Source organism: Pimephales promelas, chromosome 8, assembly GCF_988280905.1.
Source record: "Pimephales promelas chromosome 8, fPimPro1.hap1.1, whole genome shotgun sequence".
Classification (NCBI taxonomy): Eukaryota; Metazoa; Chordata; class Actinopteri; order Cypriniformes; family Leuciscidae; genus Pimephales; species Pimephales promelas.
Genome location: NC_142776.1, coordinates 35,312,063 through 35,332,980, shown reverse-complemented (window position 1 = coordinate 35,332,980; position 20,918 = coordinate 35,312,063). Strand labels below are relative to the sequence as shown.

The 20,918-nt window shown below is 36.7% G+C and overlaps 1 protein-coding gene across 2 annotated transcripts in view; it reads right to left on the bottom strand.

The window, feature by feature from the left end:
* esyt1b (extended synaptotagmin 1b) overlaps window positions 1-19,382 on the bottom strand; it is a 70,282-nt gene extending 50,900 nt beyond the window's left edge. The window contains exons 1-34 of one of the 2 annotated variants that reach the window (XM_089134469.1): window positions 18,673-19,382; window positions 17,694-17,735; window positions 15,527-15,661; window positions 14,824-14,897; window positions 13,543-13,615; window positions 13,366-13,455; window positions 12,622-12,677; window positions 12,373-12,493; window positions 11,283-11,447; window positions 10,945-11,027; window positions 10,499-10,547; window positions 9,541-9,630; window positions 9,199-9,294; window positions 7,103-7,174; window positions 6,932-7,018; window positions 6,613-6,762; window positions 6,258-6,374; window positions 5,424-5,600; window positions 5,047-5,132; window positions 4,915-4,963; window positions 4,720-4,809; window positions 4,529-4,624; window positions 3,606-3,677; window positions 3,423-3,509; window positions 3,179-3,325; window positions 2,712-2,815; window positions 2,191-2,344; window positions 1,938-2,111; window positions 1,772-1,854; window positions 1,290-1,338; window positions 1,052-1,141; window positions 592-687; window positions 412-483; window positions 238-324 (exon numbers count right to left, since the gene is read on the bottom strand). In XM_089134469.1, the coding sequence (XP_088990595.1) occupies window positions 238-324; window positions 412-483; window positions 592-687; window positions 1,052-1,141; window positions 1,290-1,338; window positions 1,772-1,854; window positions 1,938-2,111; window positions 2,191-2,344; window positions 2,712-2,815; window positions 3,179-3,325; window positions 3,423-3,509; window positions 3,606-3,677; window positions 4,529-4,624; window positions 4,720-4,809; window positions 4,915-4,963; window positions 5,047-5,132; window positions 5,424-5,600; window positions 6,258-6,374; window positions 6,613-6,762; window positions 6,932-7,018; window positions 7,103-7,174; window positions 9,199-9,294; window positions 9,541-9,630; window positions 10,499-10,547; window positions 10,945-11,027; window positions 11,283-11,447; window positions 12,373-12,493; window positions 12,622-12,677; window positions 13,366-13,455; window positions 13,543-13,615; window positions 14,824-14,897; window positions 15,527-15,661; window positions 17,694-17,735; window positions 18,673-19,026 (3,567 nt within the window). In that variant the 5' untranslated portion in view covers window positions 19,027-19,382. The remainder of the gene's footprint in view (window positions 1-237; window positions 325-411; window positions 484-591; window positions 688-1,051; window positions 1,142-1,289; window positions 1,339-1,771; window positions 1,855-1,937; window positions 2,112-2,190; window positions 2,345-2,711; window positions 2,816-3,178; window positions 3,326-3,422; window positions 3,510-3,605; window positions 3,678-4,528; window positions 4,625-4,719; window positions 4,810-4,914; window positions 4,964-5,046; window positions 5,133-5,423; window positions 5,601-6,257; window positions 6,375-6,612; window positions 6,763-6,931; window positions 7,019-7,102; window positions 7,175-9,198; window positions 9,295-9,540; window positions 9,631-10,498; window positions 10,548-10,944; window positions 11,028-11,282; window positions 11,448-12,372; window positions 12,494-12,621; window positions 12,678-13,365; window positions 13,456-13,542; window positions 13,616-14,823; window positions 14,898-15,526; window positions 15,662-17,693; window positions 17,736-18,672) is intronic. The other variant, XM_089134468.1, reaches the window with a different exon arrangement.
* Window positions 19,383-20,918: the final 1,536 nt, after the last annotated feature.

Genomic DNA, 20,918 nt, shown 5'->3' with positions numbered 1-20,918 from the left:
TTACTATTGCTGAAGAAGATCCAGAGGTGAAATTCAGATATGGCAATGAGTGTTTCGTTTCATTTGTCAAAGTCATTTGCGATAGGGTGCAATGTAGGGCCTTGAATCCTTTATCGTTTCAGACACTGTGAGAAATGAGGTGATGCTGCGATGTGAGAAAATCAAAGTGTTTTTGATCATGTATGCATGTAAACCTGTAAACTTCCAATTTAAAATTAGAAACCTAATATACTTCACCTTTATAATAAGAGTCTCCTCTCTTGGGTTGTGGACCAGAAAGTGAAAATCTTCACTCCACTGAGGAGATGTGGTGCGGTCACACACCTTTAAAGAGACCAGCAAAGAAGTTACTTACATTAAGGGCCAGAAATGGACACACAACTTTATCTTTACATAAGGCACAAGTTCCACCTTGGTTTTACGAGAAATGTCACCGAAAATCAGCTCTGCAGCAGCTTTAGGTTCCTTTCCACTCTTCTTCAGCTGCACACATGAACACAAATGAAAGTGTTTTGATCACAGCAGTTGATCCTAAACAGCTGAACTGAATTTGTGTGAAAATGCTTGTAAGTGCATGTGTGTAAGACGTACCGGCAGGTCATGAGCTCTCTCCAAGAGGACGTAGAACAGAGCTGCCGACGGCATGGATTTGTTCTGGAACGAATGTTCTGACTGTAACTGCAGAGCCTGGACACGAAGAATACAAGAGAACCATTGAAAATGCAGAAAATAATGCCAAATTAAATCCTAGAAAATATATTCACATTAAATATACTTCATAATAATAATAATACACAATAAACAAACATATTTAAAAAAATTATTTCATATTAAAATAAACACTTTACTCTGATCTAATATTTATCATTTTTATTGAAAGGTTCGAGCCTCACTTAAAGTTTTAGGAGGTGCTTGAAGTAAATCAATTAAATAAAATAAATGAGATTTATAAAAAGGTCTTGAATAGATGCATTGCACATGGATCGAATTACTATTGATACTCAAAAACATCATATGAATGAATATAATATATTTCAGCTTTAATAATGACCTTTTGCAGTCGGTCAGGTTGTGTTACTGTGGGCAGCCACTCCAGAATCATATGAACACGGCCATGTTTGACATCACTCAGAGAAAACCACTGACACAGAGGAAGAAAACACAACAGAATTAATATATTACAATACTTTCTCACCTTATCAGTAAACTTACTAGCAAATCCTCTCTAAATGCCAAATAAAAGACAATTTGTCTAAACTGTTCAAAATGAGGAAAGATGCTACACTCACTTCATCAGTCAACTGGGACTGAATGATCTCCTTCAAGCTGATCTTCAGCCTGTGGACACATACAGGATCAGTAAAATGACACGGACAAGCATCATGTCAACATGCCAACGCGTGTTCGACTTTCATCCACATTCCAGTGTTATTTTACTATTAATTATATACCATTATAGTATTTATCACAGGTAAGTTAATTAAAGCACTAAGGGTGACTTGACTATTTATAAATAGCTTGAATGTATATATTTCCAATTTTCATTTAAATTTGAGTAATTTTGTTGTGCTTTTCCATTTTTAATATCTCAATTTAGCTTTATTTTTATTTAGTTACTTTTAGCACTTTTTTTCTTATATTTAAAAAAACATTTTAGATATAATATTTATTTTATATTAGATGTATTACATTTATTTTATTTAATTTTTATTTTAGCTTACACAAAGTATTTTTATTCGTTTTATTTAACAATTACAACGCTGCCACGTACCTCCCCAAAAAGTCATCTTTGTCCATGTCCTTGTCAAAAACCTCCACAAGGACATCAGAAGTCGAGCTGGAGGCCAGAACCAGCTGGGAAAAGCATTGATCGCATGATATTATATTTAAAACCCTTTTAACATCAACTAAAACGGCATCTGATGACCTAAACCCACCTCATACATCTCATTCCAGGTGGGATTGAGATTCTCCTTGATCACATGACTCTTAAAGGTCGTGTCTCCGATATGGATCTTGACATACGGGTCGCTCTTCCCCTTCATCATCCCACCCATTTTGTCCTTCGCAACCAGATCTTGAGCCTCCAGCAGGTGGAGGCGGAGCACGCCCTAAAAAACATCAAATGTTCTCACTATGTTTTGGATTTATAAGCCATATCAACAATGCCATCAGCCTAATATTTCTCACCTCGGTACCAAAGCAGGGATCAGGGCTGGTGTGTAGGGGTCGAAGGTCATCTGAGCTGGACACTTCCGTGACCTCTGGGAATTCCTCCTCTTCTGGGACTGACACAGAGGAAGTCCTGCTGACAGGAGACGGTGGGACCTCTTCAATACTAGACCTAAATCCCCCCAAACAAACACAGACACGCACGTCAAAGTCAAAGTAAGTTTATTGTCTATGTGGTCAAAGAAGTTACATAACATAACAATATGAATATGAAACATTGTTTTTTTAACATAGTATCAATAAAAACACATACTTAACAGTCGAGTATAATCATTAAATACACACTTAAATACAGTTTTCTAAAGAACATAACTTTTACATGAACCTGCAATAGATTTATAGAGTTCATTTTTCATTTTTAAGATAAAATTATGAGTGAAATATCAGGTGTTCTGCAAAACTGTTCATTTGAATTAAATAAAATATCTTCAGTTTAAGGCACTGTTCGAGGGCACTGTGACGTGAAATTCTCCTCTCACTTTTGCACTAATTCCTCCTCCTGTTTTCTTCTAATGCTGGATGCTTCAGAGCTCAGATTCTCATGCTGGTCTTCAGAGCTCTCCGTCGCTTTAGGGCAAAGAATCTACAACACAAGGTAACAACAGATCACGCCACCTCAGAGTCAGACAGCTGCCTTCTAAAAATCAGCATCCTTGTAAATATCCAATAACGCCCCACACGTTGACGGGATTGGTTACATGTTTGTGATGCTAGAAATTAGGGGTGTGTTTTTGTACACAACAGTTTTAAGGAGAAAATACTCCGCAATGGTGTTGACTGATGAATTTGCACACGGTTTTTCTCTAAAACACCACATAGACATATAAACACAATTAAAAACTTGATTTTCACTACGAGGGGTCTCAATATTTAAATAGAAACAAGTTAATATTTCACAGTATTGCTGTTTTTAGAGTATTTTGATGATTCCGTGTGTGTGTTTTACCTTCAGTTGAGCTCTGAGCAGAATCTGACTCTGAGGTGACGCTCCATCCAGATTGAGCCACTGGTCCAACAGCAGATCTGGTTCAGAGAGAAGCTCTTTAATGGGAATCACCACAGATCCCAGAGAGAAATCCCAATTGTGGGATAACTGGTGAGAAAAAGTGAGGTTAAAGGGTTAATGTCAGATGGTAAAGTGGGTTGCAAGTCAAATACTGCATAAAAATGTGCTGTTTGCGAGTTCTAACCTTAACAACAAGGTCTTCATTAAAAGGGTTTCGAACCAGGAAGTGAAACGCTTCATCCCATTGGGGAGAGCTGTTGCGGTCACAGACCTACATCACACAGAATCAAGGAAAAAGAAAATCAATTTTATCCACACATCATTGACCAAATATTTAAACAGTATCTGTGGTAAAGCAGTTTCTCACCGTGGTTCTATGAGAAGTTCCTCTCAAAATCAGCTCCACTCCAACTTTAGGTTCCTTTCCACTCTTCTTCAACTAAACACGTAGAGAAAAAATAAGATTTAGAGAACCATGTGTAAAGCACTGTGGGTAAATGTTTCATTAAAGTATCAACTTTGTTTCAGATATTTCTCCTAAAATGTTTCTAAAACAAATCAGTTGTTGAAATATAATACTGTTCAAAAGTTTGGGGATTTTTTGAAGATGTTTTTGAAAGAAGTTTCTTCTGCTCACCAGGGCTGCATTTATTTGCTTAAAAATACAGTAAAAACAGTAATATTGTGAATTATCATTAGAATTTCAAATAACTGTTTTCTATTTTTAATATATAAGCTGCTTTTTTACCATTATTACTCCAGTCTTCAGTGTCATATGATCCTTCAGAAATCATTCTAATATGAGGATTTGCTGCTCAAGAAACATGTCTGATTACTATCAATGTTGAAAACAGTTGTACAGCTACATATTTTTGTGGAAACTGTACTTTAAGAATTCTTTGATTAATAGAAAATTTGAAAGAACAGCATTTGAAATTTAAATATTTTTTTAACATTATAAACATATTTACTGTCACGTTTGATCAATTTAATGCAACCTTGCTGCTGAATAAAAGTTTTCCCCCAGAGAAATAGCAGCTATATATATCATTTGAGTAATGTTTAAGTTGATATTGAGATCCTAGACTTCTGATTGCACACTTTGTTTCCTCACAGTTTGAGATATTGTTGAGGTATTTTCTGAAACTCTAGAGGGGAACATAAAAGATCACTGGGGTCTTTTTCTCAGGAGAAAAATCTGAAAAACAGGAGGATCTCAGTCTCTCCATGTCATTACTGTCCGGGAAGACAAATGAGATATTTAAGAGATGTCACTTGTGTCATACTCACAGGAAGCTCATGTGCGCGCTCCACATACACAAACAGAAGAGCGGCAGACGGCACTGTCTTATTGGTGTATGAGGTCTTTGATTGGTACAGCAACACCTGATGAAGAAATCATTCAGTTAACCAGTTAGTTTCCTCAATGTATTTTCAACACAGACTGAGATTGATGGAGGATGAGAGATGGTTCTGCCCACCTGCTGGAGTTTCTCTGGTTGTGTTACAGTGGGAAGCCATTCCAGAGCGAGATGAACACGGCCACGTTTCACATCGCTCAGAGAAAACCACTGCCACACACATACAGTCACAAGAGGATACATGTTTGAGCATCTTTATATAATATACATCTTATTTTATACTTATTACTACTGATGCATGCATATATACTCAACCTCATTAATGTATTGGGAGCTGATTATGTCACTCAGATTCATCTTCAGCCTGAAAGAAAAACAATATAAATATATATGCCTAAATGAATGTGTAAGAGTTATACTGGATTACATTGACAGCAGCCTTCTTACCTGCCCATAAAGTCATCTTTCATGTCCATGTCCTTATCAAAAACTTCCAATGTCAAATCCTGACCAGGAAGCTGTGTCAAAACAACCTTGAAAAAAATAATGGAAAATGGCAAGTTAAAACACTTAGTCATAGTACCAGAAATACTACTGAGAAAAGTCCTGCTGATAAATGTTTGGAAGACTAGCACACTTCACAATTTGCAGTACATACTGTGTACAGTTAATTTATTTTTTTTAAATGGCGTGTGAAACAGCATGCAACAATACATATGTCAAACATTGTTATATAGTATAGTATAGTATAGTAGAATGGCAGTTTGTCATTCTGGACAAAGCGTCAAGGTTTGATTTATAAATGCATTTGCAAGTATTCTCACCTCATACATCTCATTCCAGGTGGGGTTGAGATTCTCCTTGATCACTTGACTTTTAAAGGTTTCACCTCCAATTTGTATCTTGACATACGGATCGCTCTTCCCCTTCACCATCCCACCCATCAGGTTGTCCTTCGCAACCAGATTTTGAGCCTCAACGAGGTGGATCCGCAGCAGCCCCTGCAGGAACAAAGTGCAGATCATTTTAATGAGGTTTGATAAACAAGGTTCGGGAGGAGCAGGTGCAGTTAATTAACCCAATCAGCACCAGTGGAGAGCAATCAGTAATCAATCTAGGAGAAGATAAATATCAGGGGGTGGGGGGTACTCTGGGGGGTACTCTGGGGGGGTACAATCTTCAGTACTCTGGGTTCGGGCAGAAATCCGAGCTCGGAGCCCTCCACCCGGACAGTTGTTTAACCCATTCACCCAGAGAGTCTTTTTTGGCCCATCGTTTTTTGATCTAGCTCAGAGTTGCTAATTTATCCAAAAATAATATAAAACACACTTCTAGGCATTTGCAAGCTAATACTAAACAGATTAACAAAAAATACAGAATTTTGCCAACCGCTGGTTTGCTGAGAAGATGATTTTGTTTGGATTGGTTTCCAGCTCAACAAAACAGCATGTGGTCAGCCACCTTGTTACTACCACTCTGGCACTTGTGAGTTCAATATTCATCCACTAGGTGTCTCTATGCAGGGACCAGAAGTGGCACTCTGGGCTTTTGAAGTTAAATTTGACAAAAACATTTTTTTTTTTTGTTCATTTTGGTAGCAGCAATTAACAGCGGCCAAATTTGACCCGTGGGTTCCCCAGTAGATGAGACCTGCACACCTCAGAAGCGAAGCTGGAATGGGGCGTCGTCTTCTGTGGACGCGAGGCAGAGCTCTTCGAAAGAGGGCCACTGGAGAGGAGGGAGGAAGTTACTGCAGATTCATCCAAACAGAGAACCTGCAGGAAATGACATCAACATAAGCTATGTTTCCAACCAACGTTGTGAATTTAACTTGTGTGCAAAACTGGAATATCACAAACAAACAGCCGTTTTCATCTATGTTCACGAGAGCACCATGACGAATGCGTGGAGCAGATGTTGTTGGAGATGAATATTTTGTAAATAAAGTGAAAAATTATGTTGTTGTTTTTGCATGGAAGAGTACATGTATACGTGTATATGTGATGAATTTACCCTGAGAACTGTGTTGATGTGGATGCGGCTCTCTGAGCCAGAATTCTCAAGATTAAACCACTGATCTAAAGTCAGATCTGGACTCGAGAGAAGATGGGAAACAGGAATGGACAGACTTCCCAAAACCTGTACACGGTCATTATCCTTCACCTGAAAAAGAGAGTGAGTCAATGTAAAAATGGTTTAAGTAACATGAATGTCAACCAGGAAAAATTCACACTCGGAAAAAGAGTCCAGGAAGTAATCACATCTGAACCCTGTTTACACCAGTATTGAGAGCTTGTGTATGTTCATAACAGGGCAGATGATGTAAGCATACCTGTACACTAATGTTCTCTTTGCTTGGGTCTCTGATGAAAAAAGTGAACGCGTCCTCCCATTGAGGGTTCACGGTATTCCAGCAAATCTAAGAAGAGGGGAAATAAGTGAGTGAGAAGAGCGAGTCACATGGGAAAGTTTGGTTGGCACAGGTGGTCATTGTGTGTCTTACCCGGCTGTCACGAGTAACATCCTGCACTGAGATTTGAGCAATTGGGTTGGGATCCTTATTACCTTTTTTCATCTAAAAACAGAAGAAACGGATACAGACACACTTAAAACTAACATAAAATAGCATATGCATGTCAGGTCATTTTGTCATCAATATAATTATGTTTCCAGATTAAACCAATAAAAAATAACTATTTCATATAAATAAGTTTAGTAAACAATTCCGTTTAAATGATTTTTAAAATGTTTTTGATAGAAGTCTCTTCTGCTCACCAAGGCTGCATTTATTTGATCAAAATACAGTGAAATATTATTACAATTTGAAAGCACTGTTTTCTATTAGAATAAATTGGAAATATAATTTATTCCTGTGATCAAAGCTAAATTTCAGTATCAATACTGCAGTCTCCAGTGTCACATGATCCTTCAGAAATCATTCTTATATGATTTGCTGCTCAAGAAATATTTCTTATTATTATCAATGTTGAAAACAGCGTTGATGCTTAATATGGAAAACAAGGGAATAAAAAACAAAAAAGGGAATTACGTTTCATTAATCTCAAAATTCTGAACCGAGTTTATATGATGCAATTCTGAGTTTATAACTCACGATTCTGGAATTGCGAGAAAAAACCTCACAAGTTTATATATGATATTCAGTCTGAATTGTGACATAAAAGTCAATTTTTTCACAATTTTTTACTTTTATTACAAAGCAAAGCACTATAGACTTAAACTAAGTGCTTTATTGTAAACACAATGTATGCTTTAGAACTGAGAAAGGAGTTTTATTATCTGTCTAATATCAATTATTATCTGTGGTCAACCGTATTTCCCAAAATGTGCATAAAATAGGTGGATGGAAACAGCTAATAAAGCCAGGACATTCTTTTTAAATCTTCCAGACCGCAGAGCTGTAAGCTTGAGCACTCTGGCATATTCACTTGATGCAAGTGTGTACTTGTTTCAAGAGTTTTAAGTATCAACGTGTGCCTCTTAAGTGAATTTTTTTTTGCATTGCACTTCTAGTAAAATATTCTGGATGCGGGAAACGGTGCGAGTGCTTTCACAGAGTGCACCCTCAAGACCATGAGCTGAATAAGATATATCTAATGTTTCATTTAATAGTTTCTCTAGAAATGGCTGCCATCCTCTAAATCTGCTTCAAAGTGGGCGGCAGCCAGTCTGCTGCAGAGCATAAAAGGGTAATAGTAGCAGATTGTGGGTAACCAGGAGCATACACACACACACTTGTTTGGTTTCTCTACCATGGTGGGGCCTTCCATTAAATTCTACTGTTTTTATACTGAGCTAATGATGTTTTTTATCCCCTATCTTAAATATAACCCAAACAGAAACCTTTTAGCAGTTTTATATGTTGATTGAGACATTATTTAGTGTATTTATTAACCATTTTCATTGTAGGCATTGTTGGCTCGTCCCCACATTAGGGTGATTTCAGGTTTCACTTCCTTTTCAAAGACAAAGCGGAAAAAAACTGACTCGCATATAATACTGTTCAAGAGTTTGGGGCTTGTAAGATTTTTTTATTAAGAAATTAATGCGTTTATTCAGCAAGGATGCATTAAATTGATCATAATTGAAGTTAAGACATTTACACTGCTGCAAAACATGTCTATTTCTTTTGAACTATCTAATCAATATAGAATTAAAAAAGTGTGTCATAGTTTGCTGTTTTCAACATTGATAATAATAAGAAATGTTTCTTGAGCAGCAAATCAGCATATTTGAATGATTTCTCAAGGATCATGTGACACTGAAAACTGGAGTAATGATGCTGAAAATTCAGCTTTGCTCACAGGAATATATTACATTTTAAAATATATTCAAATTAGAAAATTTTAATAGTATTCCAGAATATTCCTGTTTTCCTGTGTACTTGAATAAATAAATGCATGGTAGGTAAGCAAAACTACTGTGTCTGTGTGTTTTCTGTAATGGGTAGGGATAAGGGATGAAATATACAGTTTGCACAGTATAAAAATCATTTTCAATGGAATGTGCCCATTAAACATAACGTGTGTGTGTGTTAAAACAAAGAGTGCAGCAGGAAGTTGACGTGAGAGTATTACTCACAGGAAGTGCCTCAGCCTTGTCCAAATACAATGCCATGATGGCTGCTGAGGGTGGCTTTGCTGTTTTACTCACCACACTTTCATTTCTCTTCAAAACCTGAGTGAAAGAGAGAGAGAAAAAAATGAGGGCAAAGTAGGGCGGAGCGAAGCTACTGTCAAAACTCCTGTTTGAAGTTGCTCTGTTTGTTAAGTATGTAAAGTAAGCTTTCTGTCATGTTCAAAGATTATTGGGTTTTGTTAAAAGGTGGAGTACATGAACACACTGTTTGCATGTGTGGAAAACATAGCACACCCATTTCCCAGAATCCCCCCTGTGTTCTGTGTTTGTACGGTTTTACAAGACCTCTGTCAGTCTTCCTGTGTCGGCTTCTAGTGTCAGCCACTCCAGTCTGAGGTGAACCCGCCCTGTAGGGGTGTCCTTCAAAGTGAACCACTAAGAAGAGGACATTAAAACATCAAATAATCAGCCATGCAAAATTCTACAATATGAGACCGACATATTGAAATGCATAATAAAAGACACAAATATTCCACAAACAAGCCAGTCATTATTGCAAAATAACAGAGTGATACAAGACTGAATCGAGGCACAGACCACCTTGTCAGAGGTTTATTTCGCAGCTCAGCGTACAGTGGTACGACATCAGTGTTATTAAATGTAATTTATTCTTATAATATTATAAAACATATATGACACGCTACTGTAAGCAAATAAGACATGCTGCTGCTGTACACTACAGCATACAGTACATGAACTACCCATAGCATATCTAAAAAGAAGGAGCTGGGGAAGGTGGAGGGTTTCTGAAAGTGTACTGCAAACTGCTACAGAAAACACTGACTAAGTATTTGAAAGTTGAGCAGCGAGCTCATTGGCTACTGATGTGACAGGAACCAATCAGCTGTGCCCTGTCAGCCTGCACCATCTAGAGATTCATGACAGAACTTTTTATTTCAGTCATTACTAGGGCAGTTTTTCGACTAATATTTCTATAATACTTAAAAGTTTTAGAGAATGACGAGGGATATGAAACTAGAAAGAAAATCAGAAATATAAAGTTTTGCTACATTAAAATATTTGCTTGCAGAATTCCTTGATGAACCAAACAGAATCAAGCATTCAGGCATGTGATCATTTTACTTATAAATAAATAATAATAATTGTAATATACATTGGTTTTAGTGGTTTGAAGTTTCATCAATATAGATTTCATGTCACTTGTGGCTAAAGTTATGCACACACTTGCAAATCAAATCAAGTTAAACACGCAAACACACACACATTATCTAAATGTTCTCACCTCATCAACTATTTTAGATTTCTTCACAATCCCCAAGTCTAATTTTGTCCTGAACACAAGTGAGATAAAGAGAATCAACACAACGGTGAGAGAATAGAGATCAGCAAACAATAAAAAACACAAAACATGAGTTTATGGTAATGGTGGCTTATGGTAGGACACTATAACTGATGTTCAGAAGATGAAAACCTAGAACAGATCTATATCAAAGAGGTCATATTATGAGAAAATAACATTTTTAAGAAACGTTTGGAATTAAAGAGTTTAATGCACTATGGAAACACTTTCAAAAAACAAGATAACTTCAGTGTAAATTGTTTTACTGCAAGAAATCTTGACAAACATTATAAGGATTATTCGCTTATAATGTTAAAACATTAAAGATATGACTCCTTTGAGAGAAAAAATGAGAAACGGAATGACAGGACATGAAAGTGATATGGTACCTGCCCAGGAAATCATCTTGATCAGGATCTTTATCAAACACTTCCACCTCTAGCTCCTGACCAGGCACCTCATGAACGATGACCTGACAGACAGACATGCATGAAACACCAAAGACACACCGACATTAACAGCGTGGGACATCAATGACAAAACGCGGCGTAAATGGTCAGACATTTAAACACACACAGATACATATGACCTTATGAAGTTCATCACATTTACATCATATATTAATATTACGATATCAAATGGCTTATACAGTACAGCCGGGGAAATCAGTCTTTAAAGAGTTACTTCTTTTGTTGATATTGCAATGTGGTGCCATTTTAACACCCACCTCATACATTTCACCCCATTTGGGATTGAGTGTATTGTCCAGATGCTGGGATTTGAAGGTTTGCGGCCCGACTCTGAGCAGGGCGTACGGGTCAGACACACCAGACACAATGGTGTCCTTCGCAGCCAGACTTTCGGCCTCCACCAGGTGAATACGCACAACTCCCTTGAAGAAATAAAGAAAGATGCACAGAATATGAAAGACTGCAGTGCAGGGAACTTTTTCATTACAGCATTACTCCTAAACGAAAATAACCAATTACATGGTACCATTATGTTTTATGGAAAGCGATGATTCAGAAACATGTATGCTACTTCTGCATTAAAATTATTGAAAAATATTTCAAATTACACTGCAAAAGTGGCACAGGACACTAACTTTCAACAGATTGGAGTCAGCAGGATATTTTTTTCTTTTTGAAATAAACGAATACTCTTATTCACCAAGGACACATTAAATTTAACAAAGGTGGCAATAAAGACATTTATAAATATGTCATAAAATAATTATATTTAAAACAAATGCTGTTCATTGAATGTTTAATTAAAAACTCTAATCTCTCATGGTTTCCACAAAAATATGAAACAGCAGACCGGTTTTCAACATAGAAAATAATAAGAAATGTTTCTTGGGCAGCAAATAAGCATATTAGAATGATTTCAGAAGGATCATGTGACAATGAAGACTTGGGTAATGATACTAAAAATTCAGCTTTGATCACAGGAATAAATTACATTTTAAAATATATTAAAATTAGAAAATGTCAATAGTATTCCACAATATTTGCTGTCACAATTAACACTGTTACAACCCTATTAATTACATTTTAAAACATATTCATGTATTCACAGTTATTTTAAATTTTAATAATATTTCACAATATTTCAGTTTTTAATGTAGTTTTGATTAAATAAATGCAGTTTTGGTGAGCATAAGAGACTTCTTCCAAAAGCATAATTTTTTTTAACTGAGCCAAAACTTTTGAACTGTTCAGTAAATGTTAATTACAAAAACCAAAGTATCATGTATTTGAGTAATTTGGTCATTGTATGTTGATTGGATATGTGTAAGGTGTGTATGCGTGTGTTACCCTAGGCAGAGGGCTCCTCAACTGAGCCACATGCAGATCTGCCACCAGAGGAACAGTGAGACGATTGGGCAAAACCAGGAACGAGGCAATCGCGTCCATGATCACAGTGTCTGACATCATACTGAGAAAAGGAACAGGGACAGAAAGTGTGACATTTTTTTTTTTTTAAAGAAACGGATGTCGATCAGGACAGTGAGTGTACTGAACTGAATAAATTGTTACTGTGTATGTGTAATAACTAAAACTCACTTGACCCCTGGGATGTCCAGCAGGTTGGTCAAACCGGTCCAGTTAATGGTCAGTTTCTAACAACAAAGAGGAAAAAGGAGAAGACTACATGATTCTTTTAAAAGTAATATTCTAATTCAAGCACTAATGAAAGAATAAAGACAGTAAGACTCATAACACACTTGCAAGAAGACTAATGCAGAACATTTTAAAGTTCAATGGAGCTTCAGAGAACACAGGAGGGTTTCAACTTCCTCAGTTAATGGATGTTACCAAGAACTAATAATGCATTTGATCTGAACCAATAGGCTTAGATTAAGGCAGGATTAGGCCTTAGTACAATTAGGACATTAAAGTAGCTTTTATAAACGTGCCTTAGAAAAAAACATTATAGGTGTGCCTCTCGAGACAAAACAATCACACTGACATATTTCAAGATATGTCAGTGCAAGTTGCTTTCAGTTAAAACATGTTCAGTTCAAACATGCATTTTAGTCTGGGACTAGGCTTAAGACTTAGAGAAACTGGGGGATAGTGTAATGTCAAAATTGATTTAAGCTCAAAACTTAAAGAGACTGGGGGATAGTGTAGTGTCAAAATTGATTTAAGCTCAAAAGAATCATCTAGTCAACCATAGAAGAACCCTTATTTTTCATCTAATAGGTCCTTTATTGGCATCCATGAAGAACCTTTAACATACATGGAAACTTTCCGGTCCACAAAAGCTTCTTTATAGTGGTGAAGTATGTGTTTAGAGACACTCACGGGTCTTTGGATGAAGAACATGGTCACAGCACCCACGATTGGGACGTCACCGATCAATGGCTCCAAAATCACACGCATCATTCCATGAAGCTGAAAGAATGCAAGTGGAATTATCTCTCAAGATTTCATTTCTACAGTGGGACCATGCATCAATTGTCCTGCAAAACACAATCTCACCTGTATTCCCTTCACACCAGCCTTGCAGAAATACCTCTTCACCTCCACGTTTATCTCGACATCCCCCACGTAACTGAGAAAATATGACGGAGAGGAAACATTAGGTTGCTTTGAACTCTTTACAAATAAATTTAACTATTCTGCTGAATTTGTTCCAAACAGCTAAAACTTGATGTAAAACTAAACAAAAAACGAAGTCTTTAAATAGGATATTAGGGGTGGAATGGTACACGGAAGTCACGGTTCGGTTAATACATCACGGTTCGGTACAATAGAGTGAATAGTAAAACAAAAATTCAAAAGGCATTTTTATAAATATCTTAAGCCTTATACTTTTTAAATAAGTTTTATTTAACATAGAGCTAGTTTGTAGAGCAATGACAATAGTTTTATATAATTATTTTATGAATTAAATTAATAAAAAGACTAAAAGACCTTGAGATATGTTTGATAATTGTACCTGAATGAATTTAAAATTAATTTGCTATATTTCAGATTTGTTTTTCTTAATTTTAATTATTCTCATTTGAATTATAAATAATTGATTTCGGTATAAAATAATACTACCATTAAAAACACATTTGATTTTCTTTTTTAATCAATGTAGAATGTGCAACTTAAAAATAAACAGATTAGTGCTCCGACTCCAAGCACAAGACATGAAAACCAATGCGACATGATGAATGTCCAAAAGATGGAACCCACAGACTTTTTGAAATGGGGTTGGATAAATATGTTTTGCTTTTAAAACTGTGTTTTTGGTTGGGTGACAGGTTAGTTTGACACGGGTTTATAGTGTGACAAAAGCACAATGTTGTGTTTTATTGCGAGTGTACACAAATATCAGTAAACACTTTGCAGTTTGAATGACACACTCCAGCATTGCAATCTTGAAATCACAGCCTGTTCATTATGCTGCGTTCACACCAAACGTGAATAGAGCGAAATTTATCGCTATTTAGTTTTATTTATTTTTATACCGTGTATTCTGCATGCAAATTTGTGCACCGAACTGTGGCGCCCGTACCGTTTCGGTTCAATATGAATACATACCGTTCCACCCCTATAGGATATACACTCATGTTATTCTCTTGATAAACAAATCTGAGTTGGATGCAGTTTGATAGTCTTGTTTTGTCAGCTTGTAAAAATACAGACACAATATTGATTACACAAGACTTTTGAATCACTCCCTGAGAGACAATAGAAAATTCACTCATGATTGCATGAGAATCTCAAATATATCCCAATCTCAAGTCAGTAAATAGATGAATGCGTCACCTGATGTAAACGTCAAGCAGAATTTGACCTTTTTCATTTTCTGAATGAGCCTTCACTCCAACCACCTTCATCGGCTGTAAAATAAAGAAAAGTTCTGTTGTAGAAGATAGAAATGTGCAGCCAAAACTCTAATATAGGGCAAATCAGTTTCTTTATGCATATACTCTTCCATAACACTATAATATAGAAGTGTTTTTAGGTCATTAGATTTTAGGCTAATATTAAAGTAATTTAACAACATACTTGCTTGTTTATGGTTCTATGATGTCAGCTAATGGTCACATGACAAATTATCTTTTAAGTGCTTTAATTTGATTGTTTAGATTTTAAAATGATTTATTTATTTAAATTTGACAATTTAAGATTTCATTATTAGCTTGTCATTATCAGCTCATAAACACCCCGCAGTAATAATTCAATAGCTATTTTTAAACATCAGAAGTCTATAACTGTGTTAATGAGCAAGATTTTCACAGCCTAATGTCCTTTAAATCACATTAACAAAAAAATGTCACTCTCGCCTGGAAAGGAATGTTTGCCATGAGACATCAGATGTGTTTATTCTTACAGAATGCTTGTTCAGACATGTTTCAAGGGCAGTGGAGCCTCTTTTAATCTCCTACTGTGGTGGAATGAAATCTGCAGGGATGTTACTGGAATATTATTTATTGTGTAGCGGTGTGTGTGTGTTTCCATGTATGACCTTGCCACCAAAGTCTATCTTGGTGAAGCTGAGAGTCTGTAGATGAGTGCTGGAGCCGCGGATGGATGGGGCAATGGTTTCCGTAAGCAGCTTCTCCAAATACTGACCAATATATGGCCAGGCCTGATGGATAACCTTGAGAAATAGACAGGTAGAGAAAGAGTGTCATATTTTTATTTGATATTAAAGTCCCCATGAAATAAAAAATGGACTATTCTTCTTTTTTTATGGAATATTGTAGTATTTATTATAAATAGTTCCCTCATAATCTTTAATCAAAACAACTTCCCCTCCCTCTTTCATTCACAACTCATCTCTTATGACGTGTTTACTGGCATGAAGGCGGGGCAACCTGTCACTCACATGAGATCCACCAATAGGAAGCCACAACCATCCAATCAATTCCCAATTAACAAAATCAAGCTCCACTCTGCATTTTTTTTTGTTTAAGAATCCGTTTCTCTTATATACATCACAATTGGCTTTATGCACAGCTGCACTACTTCCTGAACTTCAGCCAGCTCCTTGTTTCCTGTCTGCCATTATTGGACAAACTTAATTAAATCAGTTGTGTCTGATTATTGTTGCCGTGACTACTGAGGTCAGGCACACCTGAATTAATCAATTAGTCCAATAATGTAAGACAGGAAACAAGGAGCTGGCTGAAGTTCAGGACGTAGTGCAGCTGTGCATAAAGCCAATTAGGGGTAGGACAAATAGTGTGACACAAGAATTTATACGCTGGTTCCAAATACTGATATTTTAATTAATAAAATAAGCCACTCTAAAGAGATTTCCCTGCTCCCAGAATCCCACCTTCCATGTCTCCTCGAATTGGCACTCAACACATGAATAAGGAAAACGTGAACATAAGTTAATTACCCTGAGAAAAAGAGTTTTTTAACGGGATGGCGGACAGCTGTGTAAGTAAATTAATGGATGCCCAGCCAACATTTAAGTGCAAAGTCTGGAAAACCTGCACATAACCCTTTCACAGGCATTATACCATGGTATAATTCCATGTATAACTCATAAATAATGATAACACATCTGCATTTTTGTATTGATACTGTATGAGTCTAAAATAATGCATAAAAAATGTATGTTGTAGATTGGGGGACTGGAGATCTGACCCAGTTCCTTCTGTTTAATGCCCATGTCTGTTCTCTGCTCTACTTGACGATGTTTACACCGTGCCATTTGTGTTTGCCTAGTTGCTATAGTGACTTCTTGTTTGCGGATGTTAAGAGGTGATAACAGAAGCTAAAGCGTCAGATGCCAGGCCATTTTTTTAGATTGTTTCATTACAAATGTAAACCACAGATTTTAGAAATAGCATTGTGACTCATGCAGAGACCACATGACCACAGGATATGAAGAGGGGAGAGTCTCTGCTGGAATAACTGCCAGCGTAAAATGTCTGCCTCGTGAATCACTGATAAAGTCAGGCCTAAATATTTGTGTTCTAATGATAAGCCGCAGCACTGTTATAATCAAACTACTAACGAAAAGAAGGATAAATGGTGTCAGGAAGGGATATATCTCTATCTGCTCCTTCTTATTCTGAATCTCATGAAGAAAGTTCATTTCATCCCAAAATCAAAAATATATACAGTATATTTTGAATAAAGAATATTTTAATACCATTAATACCATATTGTTATAAGTATTCAATGTATTATGTTGTCTTTTATTATTACTTTATTATTACCATTTTTTTTGTTATGCATATTATGTATACTAACTGTATTTTCTTTTAACGGGTTTCATCTTTAATCTTATGTTATACTACTATAGTATGTTGGTGCTTATTGTGTAATGCATTTGGAGTATTATAATTAAGTTTTGTTTTGTTCGTTTTTTGTTTTCAGGCGTTTGAGATGCAAAAATAGAATAAAAATGTAATTTCCTGGGAAAGCATGTATCGCAACTGATCTAATAATTCAAAGGCAAGGAACATATGTTGGTTGAATTAGTGTTTGGTTGAGAATGGATGTGTAATAATAGTATATATAAAGCTTTTGTTCAGCAGGCGTGTGGGTGGTCACATGGCAGCTGTTGTGACATGAAGGAGGGGTCGTTCATTTGATGGGTGGATCAGGAACACATGGGATTACAGGCTTGATGTTAATAAACAAATGTAAACTGAAACGGTTTGCTGAATTACCTTGTTTAGCCATTCAACCTTCTCCACATCTGGGAAGTTGACCTGAAATTATAAAGAAAAAACAATAACAGACCTCTAAGCGCTGTCTATGCTTATGGGCTGTAGAACAAACTTTAACAGAGGATGTGGTAAAAAGAAGAAGAAAACACCACATGCAATCACCTCAGTCTATCATGAATGTTTTTACATTATTTCCTTCTTAAATAATACATACTATGCAGTGTAGATTTTTATAATTTGTACCCCCATTAATAACATGCATAGTTTATTTTACCACATGATAGCCATGAGACATGAGCAAATATAGCATAAACTCTTTTATGGAAGCATACTGTGCACATGGGGAGGAGATGAAAAGCAACAATGTATTCAGAATGATTTGGACAATGGGAATTTGGCCAAGTACGCAGTTACTAGTATGCAGTACACCACCGATACAGCGCCACCAATAGGTCTAAAAATGTCCTCTAAATCTGCAGACCACTCCTACTGTTTAGCAGCAGTAGGGAATTAGATTCATTCATTTTCGAATCGATTCGTTCAAACAATGAACTGTTTAAAAAATGATTCTTTCCAAAGATAAGTAATCGCGAGGCTTTTTTTCCTGTAAAATATTGCTGTTTTTACTATGTTGTCGATTAGGTGGCGTCAAATTTGTGGTAATTTATGATTCTTAAATTCAACACTCCTCAGTTTGAATTCTATGCGAAGAGATTTCAAAAGTACCACGACTCTGATTCATTCAAATGAACCGATTGGAAAAACAAATCTTTCGCGAATCGGACATTGCTGTACATTACTCTTTTTCATTTTTTTCTTTCTTTTTTTGTAGCGATGCAAATGTGTTTTACATAAAAACGCTTAATTTCTCTCTTAGTATTATTAAGTAATGATTTATTTGGGCGTTATGCATTAATAACAGTACCGGAGTGAATAGTTTTATTCACCTATCAAAAGACGGGCTTTTATGCATTCTTACCCAAGAAGGCAGGTCTCCTCGACTTCTAAATGATTTGGAGGATATGTATTCTTGCTCGTCGTTGAGTAACTGTATAGCGGATCTCAGTCTCGCCTCCTTCGCCTCACGAGAATGTTTCCATCCTGCGTAAACCATCATCCCAAACATTACCAAACTAGTGCTCATGCGATAGTAACCAGCCAGGTAAACAGGCAACATGGCAGTGAGACATTTGCCGAAAGTCCATAAGATTGCCTTGGCGTCCAATAATTTAGTTTTAGGGACGACCATTTCTCCTGATGAACTATCCCGGGCTGGTTCAGTCTTCTGCTCCGAGTCCGAGTCATTTTTCGGCCCTGAATCAACGTGCGACATTGTAGTCTGTTGGTTTGTAGGCAAATGTTTTCAAAGTCAAGATTCGATTATAAACGCAGCGATTTGCAACTCAAATTCAACATGTGCTGTTTGATTGAAAGTCACGTTGCTTTGGCGCATGGACTAGTTAGAGAAAAACTGCAGATGAATCGGATGCCTGATCACTGCAGATCAATAAGTCAGTCAGCCCGAGAAAGAGAAATCGCCCACCTCACGGCTGTTACCCTTTTGGCATGACACTCTTTTTCCTTCTTGCAGCTTGTCTGTCTGAAATCACTGGCCTGCCCGCACCGTTATAGAGGCAGATCACGCCCACAGAAAACGACGCAGTTGTAAAAAGGGGCGAATTCTTTTAACTTAGTTGGAAGCTAGAGTTAGCCAGTTTATTCTGTGAACGCTTCTATATTCACAAGTCTTGGATCAATTCTGACTTGTTGTCTCAATTTAATTTAAATTACATGTGTTCGAATGTGCCCCCAACCCCCCCCCCCTTATAGCTATTGTGTTACCCCCCCCCCTCCTCATTAGGGGGGGGGGCAGCTGTTTCGACTGGTGACGTCACTCTCCATTTGGGGGTTCACATTTTTTATTTCTCTTATATGTGCATTTCAAGACGTTTGAAGGCAAAAAAGAGCATAAGAAATAGATTTGAAAAAATGTTAGCGGGCAGTAGATTATTTGCCAATAACGTTAACTTACCTGCTGTTTTCTCCATCACCCTTTTTTTCTCTCTCAGATCTTGCCCTGTCTTTTCCCCTCCAAAAGATGATTTTTAATTTACTAAAGGCAACAAATTGTTTTATATTAAATCTCAGTATGTACAAATTCATTATTTAACTCGTGCCTAAAACGGCTTAGTGAATGTGTCTTGTCTTCTCAATGGCGGTAAACTTAACGTTAACCGTTGAGCTACAGTTAACTTACACGAGTCCCGTTACAGGCCTATTTTCAGTTCAAAATGGTGAAATTTGACAAAAGTTTATTAGTTTGCCTGATTATTTTTGTCATTCCTTTAACATTTATGACCTAAAAACGGTAAATTATGAAATATTTAGTTTAACTCAACTACTTACATTTCGCACTTGACTGAAGCGTCGTCTAGTCGCTTCTGAACATTAAGCCCGCCTACTTTAATTTGATTGGCCAGGCCATCTCAAATATGAAATATTCTAAAATGGTCGAGCAGTGACAGACCAATGAGACTCGGATGAACACACACACACGCACACGCACACTGTCCTGTTTCTGACGAGCGCTCGCTGCTCTGCGTCGCTGAAAAGCGCGTTGAAATAACACGACAAAAAAAAGTGAACACGAATTTCTGCAGCCTACACAACACAATAACTACTTATTATTATTATTCAGTAACCCCCCCAAAACTATTATTTTTATCCCTTTTGGGAGGGTCCAAGTGACCAAGGGGTAATATTTTTACAAAAGATATTTTAAAGATTTTCTGAAACCAAACAGTTGAGATGGAGCACAATTGACTTCCATAGAATCCCCCCCCCCCCCCCCACCACCATGGAAGTCAATGGCAACCATCAATTGTCTTGTTACTGACATTCTTCAAAATATCAAATGATGAGATAATTTCAATTTTTAAAGGCATTCATTTTCATAAATTTTTTTAATTTTCATTTTTGTCAAACAGCGACCCCTAGAGTACTGTGGAGTACATGTATTTAAGGTTACTGTCGTAAATACCACTCACGCAGAGCGTCTCTGCCAAAGCCTGGTCTCTGCAGCACTCACAGCCTGATACCCATTTGAAGCTGTTATATTAAAGTAGTTGAGAGTAGTTCACCTTTAAAAAAAACTTTTGCTGATAATTTACTCACCCCATGTCCTCCAAGATGTCCATGTTTTTCTGTCTTCAGTCGAAAAGAAAT